General features: G+C 36.5%; 1 protein-coding gene across 11 annotated transcripts in view; it reads right to left on the bottom strand.

Moving 5' to 3' along the window:
• The window catches only part of CEP170 (centrosomal protein 170), a 133,542-nt gene that overhangs the window by 33,608 nt on the left and 75,618 nt on the right, over positions 1-24,316 (bottom strand). For 6 of the 11 annotated variants that reach the window (XM_049868119.1, XM_049868113.1, XM_049868116.1 and 3 more), the window contains exons 9-13: positions 23,391-23,554; positions 22,911-23,204; positions 12,360-12,509; positions 8,659-8,785; positions 5,134-6,963 (exon numbers count right to left, since the gene is read on the bottom strand). In XM_049868119.1, coding sequence (XP_049724076.1) covers positions 5,134-6,963; positions 8,659-8,785; positions 12,360-12,509; positions 22,911-23,204; positions 23,391-23,554 — 2,565 coding nt within the window. The remainder of the gene's footprint in view (positions 1-5,133; positions 6,964-8,658; positions 8,786-12,359; positions 12,510-22,910; positions 23,205-23,390; positions 23,555-24,316) is intronic. The other 5 variants (XM_049868122.1, XM_049868120.1, XM_049868121.1 and 2 more) reach the window with 3 other exon arrangements.

The raw sequence follows: 24,316 nt of genomic DNA, 5'->3' as shown, positions 1-24,316 counted from the left end.
CCACCTATTTTTATAAGTCAATTTAGAAGACAATTAAAACAGTGAACCTTCTAATGATATCTTCAAAAAAGAAAAGCAATCAAAGGAATAAAACATATTTTAAAAACTGAAAGATATCTTTAGGTTTGTTTTCTTATAAGTGAGGGCAGAGTAAGAGGATAAAACACGGAAGTATATGAATAAGTAGGGTATACCAGAGAAATGAAAGTACGATTAATAAATCTTCAGGTTGCCAAGGGATATCTTTACCAAGGGAAAACAAACCATGCACGGTGTGCTGTGATGCAAAGCTCAAGTTACTTCACACCTCTTAGCTTGTACAACAGCAGAGAATAAAGTTGGGACTGGGTGAAATGATGACTACTAGTGGAAAAGGGACTGGGAAAAGGCAGTTTAATGCCAGGACCTCTAACCTGTTATTTTTCATAGAACTTTCAAAGCTTTTCACTTTCTTGGTCTTTGCTTCCAAACCATAACAGCTATAAATTTTATCTGAAGAAAACGGCCTAAAATTTGCTAGTTAATGCAGAGAAAACTTCAAGTTAGAATGTTTTTAGCTTTCCCAAGCCATCTTAATTTAATATTATTCTAGTACTAGAACGGACAGACACAGTGGCTGCAACAATGGGCTCAAACATAGTAACAGTTGTGAGGACGGCACAGGACTGGGGTTTCATTCTGTTGCACCTAACAAACAAGAACGACTGCAAACATGATAGTCCAAATTCTTCAGTTTATAAAGAAACAGGCTGTGCGTTTTGACTTGTTAAAATCCCTGTATAAGAACTACTGACTCCCAAAGTTCAAAATGCACAAATGCTTTACAATTAAACGTTAGAAAGTCTCTTTATTATATTTCTAATTAGATGAGTTTTTTAAAAAGACTTTTGCAATTTCTGATGGAACGACAGTTTTTCTGTTTTCTACCTGTGGAAAGTATTGAAGAAAAACTTTACTTTTTCCTCCTGGATTTTATTCTGCTTAGCTAAAATTATTTATAAAACTAAACTTAATTTTATATAACCAGGCTTATTTGACAGCAACATAAATATTACTAAGGTATTTAAGATGGATCGTTAAATTGAAAAATTTATATATTGAAGATATTTAAAATGCCAGTCTCTAAGAGGTGCCTTGGCTGACAGCAGAGACTTCACCATCTAGTAAAATGAGAGACAGTTCCAAGATAGACAACCAATTCTGTAGCTCACCTGAAGCTTAATTTAATTATATAATTATGCAATACTCCCTCTTGTGGCAGTACTAAGCAACTACGTTCACTATAAAAAAAACTATTCATGATTTCTAGAGTATTAAAAAGGGGAAAAGTACTTAGGATCATGTATCTGTGAATGGAAACCCCGGTGGCATAGTGGTTAAGTGCTAGGGCTGCTAACCAAAGGGTCGGCAGTTCAAATCTGCCAGGCGCTCCTTGGAAACTCTGTGGGGCGGTTCTACTCTGTCCAATAGGGTCACTATGAGTCGGAATCAACTCGATGGCACTGGATTTGGTTGTTTTTTTTTTGGTATCTGTGAATGTTCTGATTTCTTTTGGTGTTAACCAAAACTTCCTTGACATTAACACATATTTATATCTCCAGATTTAACGAACACCTTTCAGAAAACAAACATAACCTCTTCATGCTTTGTATCAGAATATTTCCGTGAGAAATTAAACTACAAACATGTTTCCATGTACATTTATGTGCACGCAGGCATATGATCATTTTGGGGAAAAAAAATCCCTAACAATTTTCTGTATGAGCTTTTGGTATGGAGGAAGAAATAACTCAAGCTATGCGTGCTCAACACAAAATTCCTACCATCTATAAATTTTGACGATTAGAATAAGAAAGGGAAAGTAAATAGTCTAAACAAATTTCTAAGGACATAACCAATGTTTTTATTTTCTAGATTATGCACTTAAAACATTATGAAAACCAAATGTTTTATTTTGATAATTCAGGGTACTTAATTTGAAATATATCTTATGAAAAAATCTGGAATCTCTTCCTAAATCATGCTTTATTTAAATATATTCCTTTTTAAAACTAATTAATTATTTTAACTGTATTCTTAATTTTTAAAAAATGCCATGACAGTTATTTATTACAACTTGACACTGAAGGATTATTTAAGGAATTTTAGGGGAACACCACTAACTCTTAAGAGCAAATCACTTCAGAGCTAAAGAAACATAAAATAATTCTTATCCTTAATTTAGCTAAATCAGAGACTTCCATTTCTCTATTTTTGTGACACATACTTCTTTGAAAAACATTTTTAGACACAGTCTAAAATATGGAATTTGAAATAGCACACAATTATTTTTACACATGCCAATAGGCTCTACAGTTAGATCTTTCCAAGATCTTCAAAGTTTACAGTGGCATAGCAATGTTGAAAAGTCTGATTTCATATTCTTTTAAATCATATTTTGAAAGCTCAGAACTTTTCTTTTTCCATTGAAGGTATTCTAAGTCTTAAAGAGAAATATCATAATATTAAAGACATCTCATTTAGGAATACCAAAAAGGTTTTTTTTTTTTTTTTTTTTTTAACCTACCCCATGCAACTATTTCAATATCCTCCCCACTGACTGGTCATTTCGAGAATCCAAATATACAACCTTGGATGATCACAATGTAGCCTTAGGTCCATAAGGCAGAACAGATAACAGGAGCTGGGTAAAATACTAGCATCATAAATCCTAAAGTGAACAACACCAAAACCTTCATATGTAAAGTGATTTTGTATACACTTGGATAGTAATTCAATACATTTTGGCCGTCCTCTGGATGCCTGCATAGGGTTCAGCACTCAGAGACTATTCTGTAGAGCTAAAGTAGATAGAGTAGAAAAAGCAAATGACTGGAAAGTAAGAAACTTGGATTCTCATCTTGTCCTTGCCATAGACAGCTATGTGACCAGGGCAGGTGAGTTCATCTCTTGGCCTTAGTTCCTAACTAAATAACTATCACAGATAACGTATCCTTCACGCTTAAATTTCGTGATTCTAATTCTTTAATACACTGCTGTTAAGTATGAAGAAGCCTAAAGTCATGTTCCACAATTTCTCCTAAGGAATTTAGTTAAGCAATTCAAGGCACTTTTCAGACACAGAAAACAAGAGTGTTTATCAAATTCTACATTTAAAGAAACAAATCAGAATTTATCTCTAAAGACACATACAGAACATGGCATCTTATAGCAGTTACTTAGTCTTGTTGAAGTAATTATATTTGATTTGAATTTCAAATAGGCATCTCCTGTTACACTAAGGAATGAAACCAGATCATTCATGTGTTAAAAGCTAGTCAACCGGTACAGAAGGAAGAGGTGCTTCATGTTATTTGGTACCATACACCTTAGGTCACAGCTTAAGTTAAAACTGGAATACTTAGACATTTTAATGTACTTAAATGGAGATGAGGTGACTAAACAAACAGTTGACAGAAGAAATTTTATCAGAATACACACCATAGTATGCAGCACAAAGAAAACGTGAACTGAAGAGGTAGAGCCATAACAAACAACAAAATACCACCACCAGATAAACATAAACCAAAAATAGTTAAGTTTAAAAATACTTGGCAATAAATCCATTAATCACCAACCAAAGCTTGAAGTATGGAAACAAAAGGGACTGGGGTAATAAGGAAAATGCCATTTACCCTTTTTGGAACCATGATCTTATGTCATCTATCTGCAGCCTACATCCACTCCTACCACAGACTATGATCATTATCACCACACCCTCTGACCAGCAGAGAGATGGAAAGGTAAATGGGGTGAAGGAAGGCAGCAGTAAAGACAGGAGGTATAAAAAGTGGAAAAAAAAAAAAAAGCTAAGTACCACTGGTATTCCATCTTCTAGGACATACTGTGGTAGATGTAAAACAAAAATAAAAAGATTGCATACCAACTCACCTTCCACTCAAGACTTAAGGCTCATTTAGTGGCTTGTTGACTGACAATAACTGTAAATCTTCCAAGTCTTATAAACAGCTATCTCCCCCACTGGTCTTTTCAGCTACACCCCTACATGAAGCTGATTATGAAGTAATGTGACCATTCTTTCAGCATACACATCATTATCTGCCTCATTAGTCTGGTCACACATGTCCCCTCAGTGGCTTCAGTTTTGAATATAAGGTACACAAAAAGACAAATATGCCAAAAGCAGCTAGATTCTGATAGAGAGATAAGTAGCTTCTGCAATTATTACATTTAATTATTACATGTGGCACAGTGGTTAAATGCTTGACTGCTAACCAAAAGGTCTGCAGTTCAAATTCACCAGCTATTCCTTGGAAATCCTATGGGGCTGTTCTACTCTGTCCTACAGGGTCGCTACGAGTCGGAATCAACTTGATGGCAATAAGTTTTTAAACGCTGTAACAACACCTCACAAGATAGAGCTCAGCTCAGTTAAATTCCTCCAGCCCATTCTGACCCACATGCACTGAGTGATTGCCCCATGAATTCACCTTCTTCAAGCTGAAATAAATTAAGGGTTAGTTTTCACCTGTCCCAACCATAAACAGATCTAACTTTTCAAAAAAAGTTTAAGTGAGGTATATGATCCATTTCAAAATAAGCAAAAAAAAAAAAAGGGCAGGGGAGGGGATGTGTGAATACAGATCACTTCATTTAGCTCTGAAAGGAGAAACCGCTTACTCTAAGGATAGGTTGATTTCCTTCAGGTTCATAAGGCCTCTGAATTATGTGAGGAGACTTAAAGGTTAAAAACATGGTTTTAGAAGTACGATGTTAATTCTTATTATTTACACCAGATAATTCCTAATCTAATTTTGACACACAAATCCAGATACCTCACCTACTGAACAGTAAAAATTTCTAAATCGGTTCAATGTAATTCTAATTTTGAAATCAATATTTTGCCCCAGGACATTAACTGGAGGTCTACATAACTTTTGAATTTTCCACTTACTAATCTAAATAAAAAGTAATTAATTTTTATAGGGGAAAAAAAAAAAAAAAACCCTCTCTCTGTCTTAACCTCTCTGCTGAATATTTTGGGAAAACAACAACTAGAGATTTATTTTTTTAAATAAGGATTCCCAAAACACAGAATATGCTAATATTATAAAAAGTCTGAATTCAACTTACCTGAGGGAGAGCCATGCGATGAGGCCATGCTTTTGACCTTGGAGTCTGACAGTCGAGAGATACTGTTAGCTCTAATTCGAGGAGAAAACTTATCTGATGGCACTAATCTGGCTCCACTCCGAATGACGGCCTCTGCGGTACGTGAAGAGGCACTACCTCTGGATATTGTTGCTTCGGAGTCACTACGAGCGGATAATGAACCAAGCCTTGTTCTGCGGGGCTGAGCCAATAAATCGATCCTAGAGATGCTGCGCCTTCCTGTGGGGGGCTTTGACGTAGAACTTGTTGTGGATACCTCAGAAGCAACGGACGCTTTGTCAGCATCGGCCAGTTCACTGTCTGAAGCTTCACCAAGTCGTGCTCTGCGCAACAGGGAAGTCCTGGTAGGTCGTGGCCTTGGAAGAGTGGTTGATTTACTGGATGACCCAGATGCTGCTGCAGAAGTCTTAGATTTGGTGACTTTACTTCCTTCCAGTTTGGAATGTACATGTTCATCAGCTGAGGTAAGGGGAGTCCTCCCATGAGGTTTACAAGGGTAAGTCTCCTGATCAGATGACAGAATATCAGAGATAGCAGAATGAGGTACACTAGAGGTTTGGTCGTCATCTGTTAAATCTACCGAAGGCTGTCTTATTCTTCCACTGGATTGTACAAATTTACGACCATCTGCTCGTGAGCCTACATCTGTGGATCGACTTTTTGTTTTCTTTTCAACCTTCTCCCTAGCTGAAGATGATGCTTTTGTAACATCTTTGGAAGGAGAACCTGAAGAACACCTATCTTTATAGAGACTAGTGAAGCTCTTTCGCTTTTGGGTTGACTTTCTTTCAGTTTCTCCAGTAACCAGACTGATTGTACTAGCTGTATCCACATCAGATTCTGGTGAAATAGAATTGTCTCTATTATAACTGGGAGTATCTGGGCCGTCATCAGCTTTATTATCTTCACGCAGTTTAGCTTCTAGAAAAGCCATTACTGCTTCTGTGTCTTTGAGAATAAGGGTTGTGTCCATACTAGAATCGGTATCCATAGAGTCGCTTCTGTCTCGTATTCTACTTGCAGAGGTTAATGCTAAGGAAGGGGGGGTAGACGAAGTCTGTTTATTTATATGGGGAATAAGTTCTATGGGTATGTTTGGGCTAGGCTTTTCTATAGTGAAGCTCCCTTGTCGAACTAATGACTTGGAAGATTCCTTCTTGTCGCCTCCCTTTGAAGTTTGACTTTTTAGAATTTCCTCAGCTTTTCTTCTCTTGCCTTCATTTTGTATCATTCTTTCTCCTTTACTTGTCAAATGTCCAGGAATTTTTTCTTGAGGCTGTGACTCTTGTTTAAGAGATTCTTCCCTGCATTTATCTACCTGACCTGAAACATTTTTTGAAGACAATTTAGTGGGTGTCCATTCTGCCTGCTCTTTTTGTTCTTGTTGCTGAATTTTAGCTAACGTTTGCTTTACCAAAGAAGCTTCCTTATCAGTTTCACTTTTCTCCTTCCCAGGAGCAGAGCTGCCGAAGTTAAACAGTGTTTTGTTATCTCCAGCAGTCTTAAGAGTCTCACCATTTACTGTCCTGTTCATTTTACTAAAGCATCTGTCAGCATCTTGTTTATCTTTTTGCGATACCTGTGTTGGTGTTTCTTTCTCCTGAAGTTCTGTGTCTTGTTTTTCTCCTATCTCTGACCTCTGTGTTATAACCTTTGCTCTGGAGCTCTCAAGAGACTTTTCCTCATTTGGAAGCTGGGGAAGTGTTCGTCTTCTTCTCTCTCCCTGACCAGCCAAGGAAGTTGCTAAGCCAGTACCTCTCAATGAAATGCCAGAGTCAATAATGTCTGTATCTGTAAATTAAAAACCACAAATATGAAAGTCATTAGGGCAAGAAGAAAAACGTAATACTGTATCACATTACATTTTGAAGTAAGTATAAAATCAAAACACTTTAAATAAGCCAGTATTATAATCAAGTCATTTAAAAAGTACAATTCCAAGGTGCATAAATAGGCAGCTTATTAATAAAGGAGTCAGGAAAGCAAACTGTGAGTGAGATGAAAATTACGATCACTTGACCTTAAACCTACATCGGTTGCTCTCTTTTTCTTTTAATGTGTTTTGTGTCTGGGCAGTTCACTGTGTGCATTCTTTTTGTGACTTTTCCCATCCTGGAAGTTTTACTCCAGAAAACAGACTGGAACCAGTGTATTGTAGAAGAGAGATGATACTTAATAAGCATTGTTTATCTGTTATCTCTCAATTTTAAGAGTAGAAAATTACTTAACAAAAGTGGAATATGCAGAATACTTTAAGAAAAATGCTTTTTCAATTCTAAAGCTGACTAAATGAATTTTAAAATTATTAATACCTGTTATAATTTTACATATGGAGGGATTTTTAAATTTTGGCCTTCTGTTATATTAAGGTCTCAGAAAGAAATAAGATGATCACTTTCTTTGTTTCAACTAAGTAAGAAAATATATACTTTGGTGTTTCAATGTGAGGAAATCAAGAAAATATTAAGGAGGATTCTCTTGGTTGTTAAAAATGAAATAATTCCTAGAAAAAGATATATATTTTCAGGAAAATATAAATTAAAATTATAAAGTATTCTAGTCTTTTGGGAATCAGTGGGGAAAAGATGCTTGATACAGCATTTGTGGATCCTTTTATCCTTTATAATTCTAAATGTTTGGCATTTAAAAGTCATGGAAATATAATGGCTATGACGCAGAAAAACATCTACCAAAACTTACTGATTAACTCAGCATTTAATCACGTTTTATCCCATTATTTATTTTTTTTCCTGTATATACATCTTATCTCCTTAGTGTGAACCGAAGCACCTAAAATCCAATGACTGTTTTACCTTTTTGTATTTTTCTAGCATTTCTCCCACGATCCTGCCCCTAAGAGATGCTCAATAAATACTTTAACAAAAAAACTTTTAAGATTTAGGAAGATTTTTCAGTTTATCTAAATTATTTATCTAAATAAACTCATTTAAAACATGGTCAAACAGGAATGAAATAATGAAGGTCAAGTGGCCTATTATTTTTTATAACGAGAATAGAATTTTGCTTTCAACAGTTAATACTTGATACTTTCTATAATGGATTTTTTGGTAAATCTATCTAGCCCCTCTGTCTGGTCTATTTGTCTGTCAAACGGTGCCTAGTGTATGTGAACCAATCTGCCAGTTCCTCTCACTGGAAAGTAAATGAACAGGACAGTAAATGGGTAGACTCTGAAGACTGCTGGAGACAATACAGCCTTGTTTAACGGAGGCAGCTTTTCTCCTGGGAAAGAAAAAAGTGAAACTGATAACGGTGTTTCCTGTACAGGTTGTCTCTTTCCCCCTTTTCCTCCTCAGTCAGGGTCACACTTTAATGCTGTCTGCATCATCAGTCAAAACAAAACCCCATCTCTTGTATGAACATGAGGGTAATATGTGAACGTAACAGTTTATTTCTCACCATCTAAATTTAGTTTGTTTTTGAAAAACTGTGATGTCTGGTCAAAAAGAGTGTGAGAGAGAATACCATTTTCTAGAGGAAGAGACGCAGACAACTCCATTATCCTTTCTTCTTGATCATGTCTTGTATGATTAGCAGCCAAACTAGCCCACTGTGAAACCCAACGTTTATTTCCAGGTGAAGGTGCGCTTTCCTAAAGGTGAAAAGCAAGAGAATAAAATAATGTAGCCTGGTCTACTCTGATTCTCACAAAACAAAATTCCATCTAGTCACAATAACATGCTATACAAAGTAATAATTAAAGCTCACACTGCTATATTATCATTTAAATTTCCTCGTATATAAAATGAAGGTTCTCTAAGGTTCCCCTTTTGACTACAACATTCTATTATTACTGTGAATGTAGCATAATTTTCAGTATTAAATACTAATAATGTTACTAAAATAAACTCTTGGAGCTTAAAATTTACTGCGTTGACAGATAGGTTCAGGTGTGTATCATAGTTTTGCGGCTACACCAGTGAGTTAGTTCCCCAGTCTAAGAACAGGGAGTCCAAAAGGTTTATCCCAAGGTTGTTCTCTCTAGCTCTCTAAAGGTCTCTCGAAGTCAGATTGGTTCCAGTGTCTGAGACAGCATTAAATCTGCTAGGTCATGTCTTCAGGATTTCAACAACAAACACAACCTTTAGACGTCTCTCTACAGCACTTTAAACATTTCTAGAAGGAGTTAGAAATTACTCAACCTTTAAGAATCTTTCCATAAACTGGTCTGATCTACACCTGCCCATGTCTAGATCTGTCCTTAAGGCAAGAACTCCTTGAACTTTGAAACCGAATTTAACTCATGATATGGTCTCATGGACTTACTGACATATACTGACAATCTTTCCAACAAAGGCAATCTAGGCATTTAATATGGCAATATCTAGAGGATATAGGGAAAAAAAAAAAAAAAAAGCTCCCTTTCACTAAAAATCTATGCCAAGGTTTAACACTGAAACTGGAATGACACTACGGAATGGAAAGCTATGACTGAAAGTTTATTTTGAACCGTTCAAAACAAATATTTTATCAAAAAGTGTCAGATTTATTGTACTAATGACGACAGGTTAGATACTGATGAAATAAGTATTTCATGCCGATTATGTACTATGTGATTTCAAAAATAGTAGATTAATTATACAGGATGCTGTACATACAATGAAGCCTCTGGGATATTATTTGATGCAAGTAAACCAAAGCCTGCTAAATCCTTGAATTCACTTTCAAGGTCTTATGGTACCTGTCTGTCCTATAGGGTCGCTATGAGTTGAAATCAATTTGATAGCACTGGCTTTGGTTTGTCTTTTTGGTATCCACAGTTCTGTGTACTAAAGACACTACCAGGGCCATTCACACTATGCCAGGAATACAAATTCACACCATGCTAGGAATACCCACAATAAGGTGGGTTTCATTCATAGACTTTTATTTAGAGCCATTCTGTGAAAATTATTATGATTGTCTGTTTAGGTAACTCCTACCTAGGCAGGTACATGCTGGGCTATACATAGATTTTACATGGCCTGGGTTTAGAAATGGAGAACAGGGGGGTGGGGGGAGTCTAAGTTCACACTCATCAGAACCTTTCCTGGGTTAATCAGAATACTCACACAGTGCCTCGAATAAATATTACCTGTTTTCAATAAGTAAATTGAACACCTTATAGAATAAAAACCAGAGTAAAAATTCTTCAAGATCAAGGTGGGGAAAAAAGAACACTAATATACAATAATTGCTTTGACAGTTTTCAGGATATGGCAGACCATAAAGTGACAATTTTAACATTAATTCGAACACATATAGGTCTATTTACCCTTGCATAAAATAAATATTTATATTTTATTTTACTTGTAAAATAAGTAATTTTATCTGTATTTTATTTTGCTTATATCTTAAGGTTTTATTCTATTTATATTTAATTATCATTTGTATATTTTAAATTAACTCATTTCCCAAGAAGCAGTACGGTATAACAAGTAAGAGAATGAGTGGAGAAATCAAGGCTGCTTACACTTCAAATTTGGCTCTATGAGGTACTAGTTATAAGACTCAGACAAGTTAATCTCTATGTATTTCAGTTTCCTTATTTATAAAATGATGCACTGAGAGCTCTCATTGAGTATTAGCTCTTATTATTTGAATAAATTAATTAATACATCTGAGCGATATACATTTTTTACAACATTTCTGCACATCAGTATGGGATGAAACCCTAATGTCTTTTACAAGGCAATAAACATTTGCTGAATGCGTAAATCTGAAGCAGGTGCTATACTGGGTGCTTTATGTACTTCATTAACCTGTTGCCATCTAGTCAGTTCTGACTCATAGTGACCATACAAGACAGAGCAGAACTGCCCCATAGGACTTCCAAAGCTGTCATCTTTACCAAAGCAGACTGTTAGATCTTTCTCCTGGGGAGTGGCTGATGGGTTCAAACTGCTGACCATTTGGTTGGCAGCCAAGAGCTTAACCACTAGATACCAGGGCTCCTTGTACTTCATTAAACTTCCTTTAAATACAATTTAACAAAAATACTACTTACATGAGTGATCTCAGCTAGTACCTTATTTTCACATAAATAACGCATGCCTTCTACATTTGTTTGCCAACTGCTCCCTCCCCTCAACCCTGAGGTATTTTCCTAAGTGCTGCTGTGTCAGTTTTTCTTTTTCATGTTATATAGTGGCACTTGGGAAAATACCTCACGGAGGGAGGTTGTAGAAGGCACAGCATTGTTTGCATAAAAATGCGTCAAGTGGCAGTTCTGAGATTTGAGCTCAGGTCTTTCCAGCTCTACTATACCATTCTGACTCCATACTATATTAACCAAACTCTTGTTAATTTTACATCATTTTAATTACGCCCTGGGCTATAGTGCTCTGGCATTTATTTAGGTATCTAAGTTGTATCTATCACATACTACCTTGCACGTGGTTACTGACATGACATGCAGGTCTTTCCGTTCCAGATACATGACCTCCTAGGAGGTATAAACAGTATACAATTGTTATCGACTGCATTGTGTCCCCCCAAAATATGTGTTGTAGGTCCAACCCATATACCTGTGGATGGAATACCATTTGGGAATAGGGTTTTCTTTGTTATGTGAATGCAGCCATGTCAGTGTGGGGTGTGTCTTAAGCCAATCACTTTTGAGATATAAAAAGAGCAGATCAGGCACAGAAGCAAAGCAGCAGAGATAAAGGGAAGGCAGATGCCACGCCACATGAAGATCACCAAGGAGCAGAAGCTAAAAACAGACAAGGGCTTTCCCCAGAGCCAACAGAGAAAGGCTTTCCCTAGACCTGTGCCCTCAAGTCTTATTTCTAACCTCCTAAAATGTGAGAAAATAAATTTCTGTTCTTTAAAACCACCCATTTGTGGTATTTGTGTTTTAGCAGCACTAAGAAATGAAGACAACAATATTTCTTGTTTTAGCTCATAATGCCAATTAGAGCAGTTACCATACAGCCCAATAACTGTTCATTGAAATTTAACATTTTCCTCACTGAATAAAGAATATAAATTAAAAAAAAAAAAACAGATTAACAAAAACTAAAACTGAATTGTTAAAAAATTGCTTTAGGCTTTCATTAGAAATTGTGAAAATTTGGTTTTTAGAAGTGTTTTATAAGAGGATATATTACTTAATATAATTAACAAATGATAAAAATTTACCTTTTGTGCATGTAAAAAGTTAAGTATGAGAAAGAGATGTGTACCTCTGAGTTGTGAAATCCAGGTGTACTCAGTGGTTTTCTTTCTTCCATTACTACTGCGGCAGAATTGATAGCCCAGTCTTTAATCAGATCTTTATGTTTTTCATTGATAATAGGCCTATTATAATCCTGATTGTCATCTACTCCAAAGACCTAGGGGGAGAAAATTATTTTATAAATAAAAATGGAAAGCCTGAGCACCAGATTAATATGTGAATATTATTATTAGTAACAGCACAGGCAAATAAAAATATTTTAAATTAATTTCAATAAGAAGGAAAACTTTTTAATGACAGAGTAACACCCAACTGGTATGATGGCTGGAGAAAAAAGAGGGAAATGACAGCTTACATAAACATAACTATCTTTTTAAAATATATAGCCAATGTACTATTGGATAAAAAGAAATATTTAGGGTATTATATTTAATTTGTTAAAAGATGTTTATAATGCTGTCAAACATCATAATAATGCAAAGAGGTAGCAAAGAGTACCTCTTCAGCTTGTTTCTTTGCTCTGTATTGTTTGAGAAGCATACTGAAAAACTATGAACATACGACTGACTTTATCTGTTCTTTCCCTAAGAAATGTCTAACATTTATATGAGTTAAATTTATACATACACTTTTGTAAGGGCCCAAATAACAAATTTTACTGTATGATCTTTGTAGAGAGTAGAGCATAACTCTCAGACTTCATTGTGCCTAAAAATTACCTAAAGACCTTTGTTTGAATGAGAATTTCTGAGCCTACTCACACAAATCAGCATTTTCAATAAGCACGTTGTCTTGGTCCAAAGTTTTTAAAATATCCTAAATACAGAGACCACTAATTATGTTTTTTTAAAGGGCAGAACCTGAGTCTTACTCATAAGGCACATAAGAGGTACATAGTAAACCAAAAAACCAAACCCATTGCCAATGAGTTGATTCCGACTCACAGCATCGCTACAGAACAGAATAGAACTGCCTCATACGGTTTCCAAGGAGCGCCTGGTGGATTCAAACTGCCGACCTTTTGGTTAGCAGCCATAGCACTTGACTACTGCGCCACCAGGGTTTCTAGGTACATAACAGGCCCTTGGAAACCCTGGTGGCATAGTGGTTAAGTGCTATGGCTGCTAACCAAAGAGTTGGCAGTTCGAATCCACCAGGCGCTCCTTGGGAACTCTATGGGGCAGTTCTACTCTGTCCTATAGGGTCGCTATGAGTCGGAATCGACTCGATGGCACTTGGTTTGGTTTTGGTTTAATAGGCCCTTGGATACCACCCAACAGACTGGAGAAAGGTGCTACATAAACTTTAACATTCCATCTTACTAATAAAATCTCTGCTTCGTTCCCATTGGAGCCCTGGAGGCTCAGTGGTTGAGCACTTGGCTGCTAATCAAAAGGTTGGCCATCTGAATCTACCAGCTGCTCCTCGGAACCCTATGAGGCAGTTCTACTTTGTCTTACAGGGTCGGTATGAGTCGGAACTGACTTGGCAGCAACAGGTTTGGGTTTGGTTTTTGATTGTTCCCAATGCTTATTCTTAATTAGTTGTGGATATGATTATTGCAATCATGAAAAGTATTATGCATTTGAATGAGTAATTTGCAGAAAGGATCCTTGGAATCTACTTGAAGAGCCTTTATTTTCTGTAACAAGAGAAATACCTTGGAAACCCTGGTGGCTCAGTGGTTAAGAGCTACAGCTGCCAACCAAAAAGTTGTTAAAATTTTGTTAAATGGTCATATGTACTGCTATCAGGTAAGTTTTGAAGTCCACATTTAGTAAAATTGGTATTGGATTTTCAAATTCACTAAAGCTTGTAAATTTCACCACTAGATGGCCTTATTACTTAATATTTAATTCAAATAGAACTCTCACTTTGAAAAATTATGATCTAATATTCTGTTGAGTGGCAACTGACTTGACAGAAACAGGTTTGGGATTTTTTTTTTTCTTCTGTTGAACCACTCAGTACTCAAATTATCTTTGCTTTAAAAGCAAATCGTATATTATTAACTTTAAATCCAGTATGAATTTTAATAATACTTGGGAGCAAAATATACAAAAGCAAAAAAAAAAAAAACTGCTTCATTTTGTTAAACATTAGAACGAGTTAAGTTTAACAATACTAGTAAAAAAAAAAAAAAAAACCTGAGTAAACCTTTCTGTATCTTCTGCGTTTAACCCCATTTGTAAAGGAAGCTAATTAGAGCTACTCAAGTTATTTCAATGTCTGTCTTTAAAAAAAAATTAATTAAAATTATTTCTAACACAAGTAATTTTCTTCCCCTAAATTTACTGGTTTGTTTCCTTATTTTTATGATTACTAGAAAAAAAATCTAACTTAAAATTAGAAATAAAAGGTAAAAATAACCCCATGTGATTATTTGAATTTTTACATATATTTCGCATGTTAATTTAGAAACTGCCGTAAGTAATTACCTGATTTCAGAGATTTAATTCTAATCCATATTCAAGACCTGATTTCCTCAAATATTTATTAAACACACCAGTTTAAAAATAAAATATAATATGCCCTGCAAATCACTTCTGACGCTATTCTGAAATGACAACAAAAGGCATATACAAAAAGAACTAATGGTTTAGGGAAGGGAAGCTAAAAGTTGTATGGAAAGAACATGAACAGCTTGAATCTATGTATTTTAAAGCTATCATACTTTTTAAAATTTAAAAAAGTATATATAATCTGATATATCTAACAACTGGACAGAACTTGAAAGTTCCTCAAAGCTGAAACCTGGCTTGCTTGCTTTCTTATGTTCTCATTCTATATTCTGTCCCGTGGTGATTTCATCCATGTCCAAGGGTTCATACTTCCATTACCAACTATATATAGCTGCTTATCTGTCAACTCTGGATGGCTGTCAAAGGTACTTGAAATGCAGTGTTTAATACTACAATTCGTTTCCCCTCTACTCCACCTTGATCTGGTCTAAACCAAAACCCCAAATTTGGTTTTGTCTATAAAATCGTGGTCTCTCACCAGCTAGGGACTTCCTTAGGCTAGAAGCCTGTAGTAGGAAATGGGGTCAGGTTCCTGTCTATTTTTATGCTGCTTCTGTAACAGAACTCACCACCCCAAGTTTGCTAGTTAGTTTCTGACTATTCCAGGGTAGAAGCAAAGGGAAGGGGAGTGGTACAGGAATAAAACATATTTCTGAACTTGTACTATCTCAGCTCTCTGGGGCTACTGGATGTTTAGAGAGAACTCATTTATCTTGGGGCTGGGGAATGGCTCTCACATGCTCTTTCTTACAGTTCCCTTGACCTAGGAAGATGCATCTCTATTTTGAGGAGTGAACCTATGACACTTCCCCAGCCTCTAGGTTTGGGGTAAGAAGTTAGCACCTCTCTCCCCACCCTACTCCAAAAATTACGGCACATCTTTTTCTATGAATATCTGCATGTGATGATTTGGCATTTCACTTTGGGATTTCACATCTATATCTAGGTGTTTATGCTAAACATCGATTTTAACATCCTGTTGCTGAAATAAGGTACTTATTTATCTGTAGGACAGGAGGCTAGCAACTATACCAAAAAACCAAAACCACTGCCATCGAGTCAATTACGACTCATGGCGACCCAATGTGTTACAGAGCAGAGTTGCTCCATAGGATTTTCTTGGCTGTAATCTTTACAGAAGTAGATTGCCAGGCCTTTCTTCCATGGAGCTGCTAGATGGGTTCAAACCACCAAACTTTAGGTTAGTAGTCGAGGGCAAACCACCAAGACAGAGGATTTAAAAATATTTATGACTTAGTCCCTGCTCCCTCAGAGGTTAGAAAACCAAAAAAACCAAACCCCGTGCCGTCGAGTCCATTCCGACTCATAGCGACCCTACAGGACAGAGTAGAACTGCCCCATAGAGTTTCCAAGGAGCGTCTGGCGGATTGGAACTGCCGACCCTTTGGTTAGCAGCCATAGCACTTAACCACTACGCCACCAGGGTGGTACAGTATAAAACAAACCAAACCAAACCCGTTGCCATCAATTTGATTCTGTTCATAGTGACCCTAGAGGACGGAGTAGAACTGCCCCATAGGGTTTCTAAGGAGGAGCTGGTGGATTTGAACTGCTGACATTTTGGAAGAGGAGAAATTCTTTAAGAGGATAGAGTATCAAGCCCTGTACCGTGACCGAATGTTTTCTTTTCATTTATTGTTTAGCTTTTTGTTCTCACTACAAGTTTTTGTGATTTACCTAGAAGACTAGGAAGGAACCTGGTACTCTGATGGATTTTCTAAGGAGAGGGATATCATAGTGGCAGGAGTCAGGGGAGAGTATTATTATTATTATTATTATTATTATTATTATTATTATTATTATTATTATTATTAGAGGTGTTATAGTTGTTAGGTGCCATCAAGTCAGTTCTGACTCAAAGCCACCCTATGCACAACACAATGAAACACTGCCAGTCCTGCACCATCCTCACAATCGTTGCTATGTTTGAACCCAATGTTGTAGCCACTGCATCAATCCATCTCCTTGAGGGTCTTCCTTTTTTTCACTAACCCTCTACTTACTAAGCATGATGTCCTTCTTCAGGGACTGGAACCCTCCTGATAACACATTCAAGGTATGTGAGACAAAGTCTCACCATCCTCGCTTCTAAGGAGCATTCTGGCTGTACTTCTTCCAAGACAGGCTTTTTCATTCTTCTGGCAATCCACAGTATATTCAATATTCTTTACTAATACCATAATTCAAAGGTAACAACAATACCTCTTCGGTCTTCCTTATTCACTGTCCAAAAAAGCTTTCACGTATATATGAGGCAACTAGAAATACCATGCCTTGGGTCAGGCACATCTTAGTCCTCAAAGTGACATCTTTGCTTTTTGACACTTTAAAGAAGTCTTTTGCAGCAGACCTTCCCAAGGCAATCCGTTATTTGATTCTTGACTGCTGCTTCCATGGGTGCTGATTATGGATCCAGTAAAATGAAATCCCTGACAAGCTCAATCTCTTCTGTTTATCGTGATTTTGCTCTTTGGTCCAGCTGTGAGGACTTCTGTTTTCTTTATGTTGAGGTGTAATCCATACTGAAGGCTGTAGTCTTTGATCTTCATCAGTAAGTGCTTCAAATCCTCTTCACTTTCAGCAAGCAAGGTTGTGTCATCTGCATATCGCAGGTTGTTAATCAGTCTTCCTTCATCCTGATGCCAAGTTTTTCTTCATAGGGTCCAACTTCTTGGAGTATTTGCTCCACATACAGACTGAATAAGTATGGTGAAAGGATACAACCCTGACACACACTGTTCCTGATTGCACACCAGGCAGGGTCCCTTGTTCTTTTCAAAAGTCTGCCTCTTGGTGTATGTAGTTTCCACAAGAGCACAATTACGTGTTCCAGAATTCTCATTCTTTGTAACGTTATCTACCTTTGTGACGTTAACTACCTTTAATCCAGGCAGTTAACAGCATAGTGCTCTCCTCAATATAAGTTTGGATATATAATTTAGAGGTCTTCATAAATATCATCAGGCATTATGTTAACATCACAAAACGTGAATCTTGCGACAATACATAAAATAAGGTTACCTACTGAGAACCACACAGAAAAAAAAAAAGAACCAAACACTATAACTCCGTAATTTGGGAATGGGTGGATAGCTCATGTTTTGAACTGAATTTTGCCCCCAAAAGTACATTGTGTAAATCCTAACCTTTAAGCCTGTGGTTATAATCTCATTTGGGAAGGAGTTGTCTTTGTTATGTTAATGAGGCAGGATTAGTGTAGGGTGTGTTTTGAGTAAATCTCTTACAAAATAGAAAAGAAGTAGATTAACCAAGCAGAGATGGGGGAAGACAGATGCCAAGACACATACAGATATCCAAAGAATCACGTAACAGAAGCTGAAAACACAAGGACCTTCCCCCAGAGTCAACAGAGAGAAGCCTTCTCCTAGAACTGGCACCCTGAATTCGGGCTTCTAGCCTCCTAAACTGTAGAAAATATATTTCTGTTTGTTAAAGCCATCCACCTGTAGTATTTCTGTTATAGGAGCACTACATAACTAATACATCTCAGTACCTATTAACTTCTACAGGCACAGAAAAACAAGGATATGGCATTTCCACTTGGTCATCTTTTTACAGAGATCCTATTTTAATAGCAACTTCTCCCAAGTTAAGATACAAATATATATTCTGCTCCCCTTTAGACTTAGGAATACAACGTGTTTTGGGGAAAACCTGATAAGGTGTTAGTGCTTATCTTACATCTGTGTATCATTTGGAACTTTTGCTTACTCTTGATTTCTTTTGACTCTGCTTTGCTTTTGATTTCAAGACTCTATTTTCTCTTACTCCCCTGTATGATCTTTTTCAGTCTCTGTTCACTCTTATTCTTTTGTCTATCCTATAAATTTTGTTGCTAACAATTTCATCTTTTGTCTATTTTCACTCTATACATTCTCCTCAGATGTTCTCATCTCTTATTTTGTACTTAGCCATCTCCTATTCTCTAATAATCTCCAAATCTGTATTTCTGGCCTAGACCTCTTACCTAAGATCCAGACCTTTATACACAACTAACTACTGGACACATCAGCAGCTTTCCAACTACCTTCTCTACTGCTGGCCTTTCTGATTTACAATTCATTCTTCATTCTTCCACAGTAATTTGATTATGTCACTGTCCTGTTTAAATTCTTCAACAACACCCCACTACCTTCAGCATAAAAAAATTCTAAAGTCCTTTACACAACAGCCTTCAATATCTAATCCAATTTCATCTCTCCAAAAGTAACTGGGGTCATCTGAACAAGCCCTACTCTCTCTCCTACTTCTGCATTTCTCTACAGGCTGTTTCATATTTTTTTGAAAGCTCTATCCTACACCATGCCTGTTATATGCCTGTTATGGGATTACTGCACACATTTTAAAACTAACTCAGGTGGCAATTAAATTAAATGTTTATTGAGCACATTTTATAAGCCAGTATGCCAGGCACTAGATTCCTGAACTCATGGAGTTTACATTCTTTTGTGTGAGTGTGTTTGGTGGAGGGAGTGGAAATAAACAGGTAACTATCAAGTGACGATAACGGTTATGATTAAAATTAAACAAGTTGATTTGACAGTGACTCTGGGGCTTCTGTAGGATGGATGGCTAAAGAATTCTCTGAGGAATGGATGTTTAAGCTGACATCTCCTCTTGGAAACTACTGGTAGTCTTCCTCTAACATCTCGTGTCTATCAAAGCATTTATCATATTATTTTTAATTTATCTATTTTTATCTGTGTATTGCCATCCCAGTTCTTGAGGGGAAGAATTCTGTCTTTTCAATCTGAATCTACCCCAGTGGTGCAATGTTTAAGAGCTCACTTGGCTGCTAACTGAAAGGCTGATGATTTGAACTCCCCCAGTGGCTCTGCAGGAGAAAAGGCCTGGCGATCTGTTCCCATAAAGATGACAGCCTAGAAAACCCTATGGGTAGTTCTACCCTGTCACATGGATAGCTACGAGACAGAACAGACCTGATGGCACCTAACAACAAAAACTCCTAACACAAAGCCTGGCACATAGTTGATGATGGATAAAAGTTGCTAAATGAATCAAGGAAACAAACCAGCTCTCAAATGATGGAGTGAAAAAGGAAAGCATTAGATTGCATGCAAACTTTCAGGACCAAAGAACGTATAAGTTCAAAAGGACAACAGCTGATGGCCTCAATCCCACCTGAGACATCCAAACTTCAAAAGGGAGAAAACAGGTGACAGAGCTCATCCAAGCAATTTGATATGATGCCTATATCTTGCTCCTTTCCTCCCAAAAGGCTTCTTATGCCTTGATTCTGATTATTCTTGGCCTTTGTTTTCTTCACACCCACAGATTACTTCATCTTCTTCAGACATTTGATCCCTGGTTCTCTGGTTTTTGTTTCTCCAGAGACTGACTTTAGTTAACCTGAATTTTTGGCTTTTATCTTTAACTACAGCTAGTGGAAACATCAGTTCTTTTTCTCTGGTATTCACAAGATAATGTAGTGATCCTGGCTTTTCCCTATAGTTATGGTCTAGTTTTGTTTTCTGGTTTATGCAAACTAAGAATGACTCTGTGCTATCTACCCAATCACATACTACTACTACTCCCTTAAATGAACCCTGATACAAAATCTTGGATTTATCTATAGTGTGCCCATAATACTTTGTTGTCAAAACAGGGTCTCTCTTTGAGAACAAAAAGATGTTATTAATAACTACACACTCAAACAACAGGTGTGAACCAGGTTTTATGGTCATCCTGTGCATCCAGGGGGTCCTGGCAGCACAGTGGTTAAAGAGCTCGGCTGTTAACCAAAAGGTCCGCAGTTCAAACCCACCAGCTGCTCCTTGGAAACCCTATGGGGGTAGTATGACTCTGTCCTACAGGGTCTCTGTGAGTCGGAATCGACTTGACATCAATGGGTTTGGTGTCTAGCCAGGAGTTTCCTAAAGAGTCTCATCTGCAACAATGACTTGTTTCTTGGCATTCTGCTGTCCTGGCCTAGCGCGTCCCTTGCACTGTAGTTTCCCCCTGCACTTTATATTTGACCCTTTCAGTATTAAAAGCACTTTCAAGGACTTCTCAGTACCCTGCATAGAGAATGATATACAGAAACTTCTAATAAGGGTAATAATAAACACAAAAAAACAAAAACCAAATCCACTGCCATCGGGTTGATTCCAGCTCACAGCGACCCTATAGGACAGAGTAGAACTGCCCCGTAGAGTTTCCAAGGAGCAGCCATAGCACTTAACCACTACGCCACCACGGTTTCCATCGTTTATAAAGCTGTTATGATAAGCTAGGTATTGGGATAAGCCTTTTTACATATCTTACTGAATTCTTTTAATAACCTAAGTGAAATCTGTCCCCTTTTACAGATAAAAAACCTGAGGCTTAAACCCATTAATTTACCCAAGTGCACACACCTAATACATGCAGAGCTTATACTTGATTTCAGACTTGACTGCTTGCAAAAGTCCATGTTCTTAAATACTACAATATAATCCCTCACTGTAAAATAATCTTTTACTAGAGAACATATCAATCATTATGAATAAAATAGCCATGAATCAAACAAGGGCATAGTAGAACAAATACTAATCTGAATTTTAAAACTTACCATTCCCTTTTTTTTTTTTTAACTTTTATTTCCTGACAGTCTTTAAAACAGCAAACTACTTGTTCTCAATAACCATTGAAAGAAAATTATGGATTTTGAGATAATTTAAAAGAACTATGTATCATTATCAACTCACAATGATGAATATAATTCAAATTCATCAAGGGTCACTCTCTATACCAACAGTGTGTCCTTATTCAACTTTCTTTAACATAAGCAGGAAACTTGCTTTATTCATCTAATGTTTCTCAAATCCTGTATTTCTTCTTCTTAACCACTACAACAGAATTTATTGCATGACATCTATTCCTAGACTAATAGGTCTCCTAAAGTTTGGAGTCGTACACCTCAATAGTAAAACATTTTGAGCGTGCACTCCTCAATAAACATATATTTAGAAATTACATGTGTATATCAATGTAGTAAGAGAACACACTCTAAAAAATAGAAATAAAAAATGATATTAAAAGCAAACCTAAGTGCCAACATTTTTCCTCCATCCCAAAGAGTTATCTTGTGCACCTCCTGAGAGATCACTTTGGAGATAAGCTAAACTACAGCATCTCAAACATTATTATGTATATGAATCACTAGGCATCTTATTTTTAATGCAGATTCTGATTCAGTATGTTTGAATAACAAGAACTTAAACGAAAAAATCAATGTTCAGACAAACTTATATGGCTATTTCCCGGGGAGGGGGGGGGCAGGAAATAGCTGATTCTAAAGTCAACGTTCTCTTGCTGTGGGTAAAACCGGGGGAAACTACTTTTTAAACCAAACAAAAACTATTATACACATAAACTAATAATACCAAAGAACAATCTGAAACATAAAAAATGATGATTACTAGGCATATACTTGGCTAAGTTAAGAATATCATAAACAAACTGGTTTTGTTTTCAATACTTCTTTTCTATCACAAAAGACAACAGTGAATGGAAATTAAGACAAAAAGGATGAAGAAAAAATTAATTTACATATATGTATTTTCACCTGCTTCCAACATGCAATTAGAACACAGGAAACCTGTGGTTAGGTATTATCAACTAACATTTAGGTTTATGATAACAAAGTCATAGCAATCTGATTTTTTGGTTATAGGGTTTTTTTTTAGTGTTTAAATAAATAAGTGAAAATACTATTTCTGAATTGTATCTTAAATTTATACAACTTTAAATATCACAATAGTTTCAATGTACAGGATTTTTTATATTTGAAACTCAGGAAAATTCAGAATACAAGCAAAATAAAATCAGAAGGCATTTTGGTCTTATGGTTACTCTTGCCACTGTCTACTAAAACCCTAAAGTTTCAGTACCACAGACTGCATTAGGACACTTCAAGATGACTTTCCAATAATTTTAAACAGTCAAATATGCCATGCAAGAGCTAACATCATATACACATTTCAATTATTTACCTTGTCAATCATTTTTCTTGCTTCCACTTCCTCACTGTTGGGATTCTCTAACTCAATGGTATAAGTACCCTTGTCACTTTGGTCATCATCATTATCCTTTTCAGAAGTAGCAGAAGCAGCTTGATTTTTTAACATTTTATCCACTTCCTGGCTTGGTCTGTGCCCAAGACTCCCTGAACTTCTTAATAATGCAGTTTGCAGGAAGGGTATTGACATCGATGGCTCCTCTGATTTCTGTTTTAACAATTTCCCATGTGGAACACCATGCCCCCCTCTCTGATGCGCAGAGCTAGTCTGTAAAGACAAAGAAACCACTTTGGCATCTGCTGTTGGAGAGTTTGCTTTTTCAAGTTTTGTATGTGGTGTTGAATAAGTAGTTTCCTGACACAAGATTCCCGCACTCTGAGTAAAAGAATATGACCGTCTTTTTCTGGGATTGTCTTCATCAAAGAATGCAATCATAAAAGCAGTTTGACTTACAACAGCTTGGTCTTGATGCTTTTCAGTAGCCTGGGCCTTCTGCAGCTTTTTGTGCTCTGAATGGTGGCGCCTTAAGTGTTCTTCAAGAGTTGCCCGTTTGCTACAGCGCCTGTGGGCCCCAGCATTCTCTGAATCGCTTTGTGTGCCATCATCATGTTTATTTCCTGGACACAAAAAGAAACCATATAATAGACAAGGAAGAAAAAAATCCCATGTAGAAAATTAGAAGCATATACAGAAGTGCTATTTGTTTTGCCTTTCTCTCCCTTTTCAATCCAGAGTCATATGTTCTTTTCAGTAACAGGCTCTGCAAACTTCCCTCAATTGCAATGCTTACATTCAAATTTTATCAGCTAACAATGAGGTCCTTTATAAACAATTGAATAGGATTGCCTTTCTTTCTCCAAATTTTAACTTTATAATGACTCATCAATGCCTTAATAGATAAGCAATGCTATATCATCTGTGATAGTTTGTATTCATAACACCAATAAACATCCTGACTACAAACCTTGCCTTATTTAAGCAATCAAGACTCTAGCATTAGAGAGAACGAGAGATAGGAAAAGAGTGAGCCCACTAAAATGGTTATTTTTATACAGGAAAAGAGGGTACAAATGTAATAAAAATGTGATGGATCTTAACTTTTGATAATGTTCAATACTTCAAAAAGTATATTTCTTTTTTAATAAAAAGACTCAAATTTGTAACTCCCATCAATTATTGTACCATTTTCCCCCAAATATCTTTGGAGCTTTGAAAATTTGCATTTTTGTGCTCTAAACTCTGGTAGCTTCAGAGTTAAATAAAGCATGCCACAAGGCCTATCAAAGAAGAGTAAATCTATGAAATAACTATATAAAGCTATTGAGTAAATGGCATGATGCTAAATAAAACCAGATAAAAAAATCTACTTCTGTCTTTCC

This window comes from Elephas maximus, chromosome 24, assembly GCF_024166365.1.
Source record: "Elephas maximus indicus isolate mEleMax1 chromosome 24, mEleMax1 primary haplotype, whole genome shotgun sequence".
NCBI lineage: Eukaryota > Metazoa > Chordata > Mammalia > Proboscidea > Elephantidae > Elephas > Elephas maximus.
The sequence above is the reverse complement of the archived record's forward strand: the minus strand, read 5'-3'. Positions and strand labels throughout refer to the sequence as shown.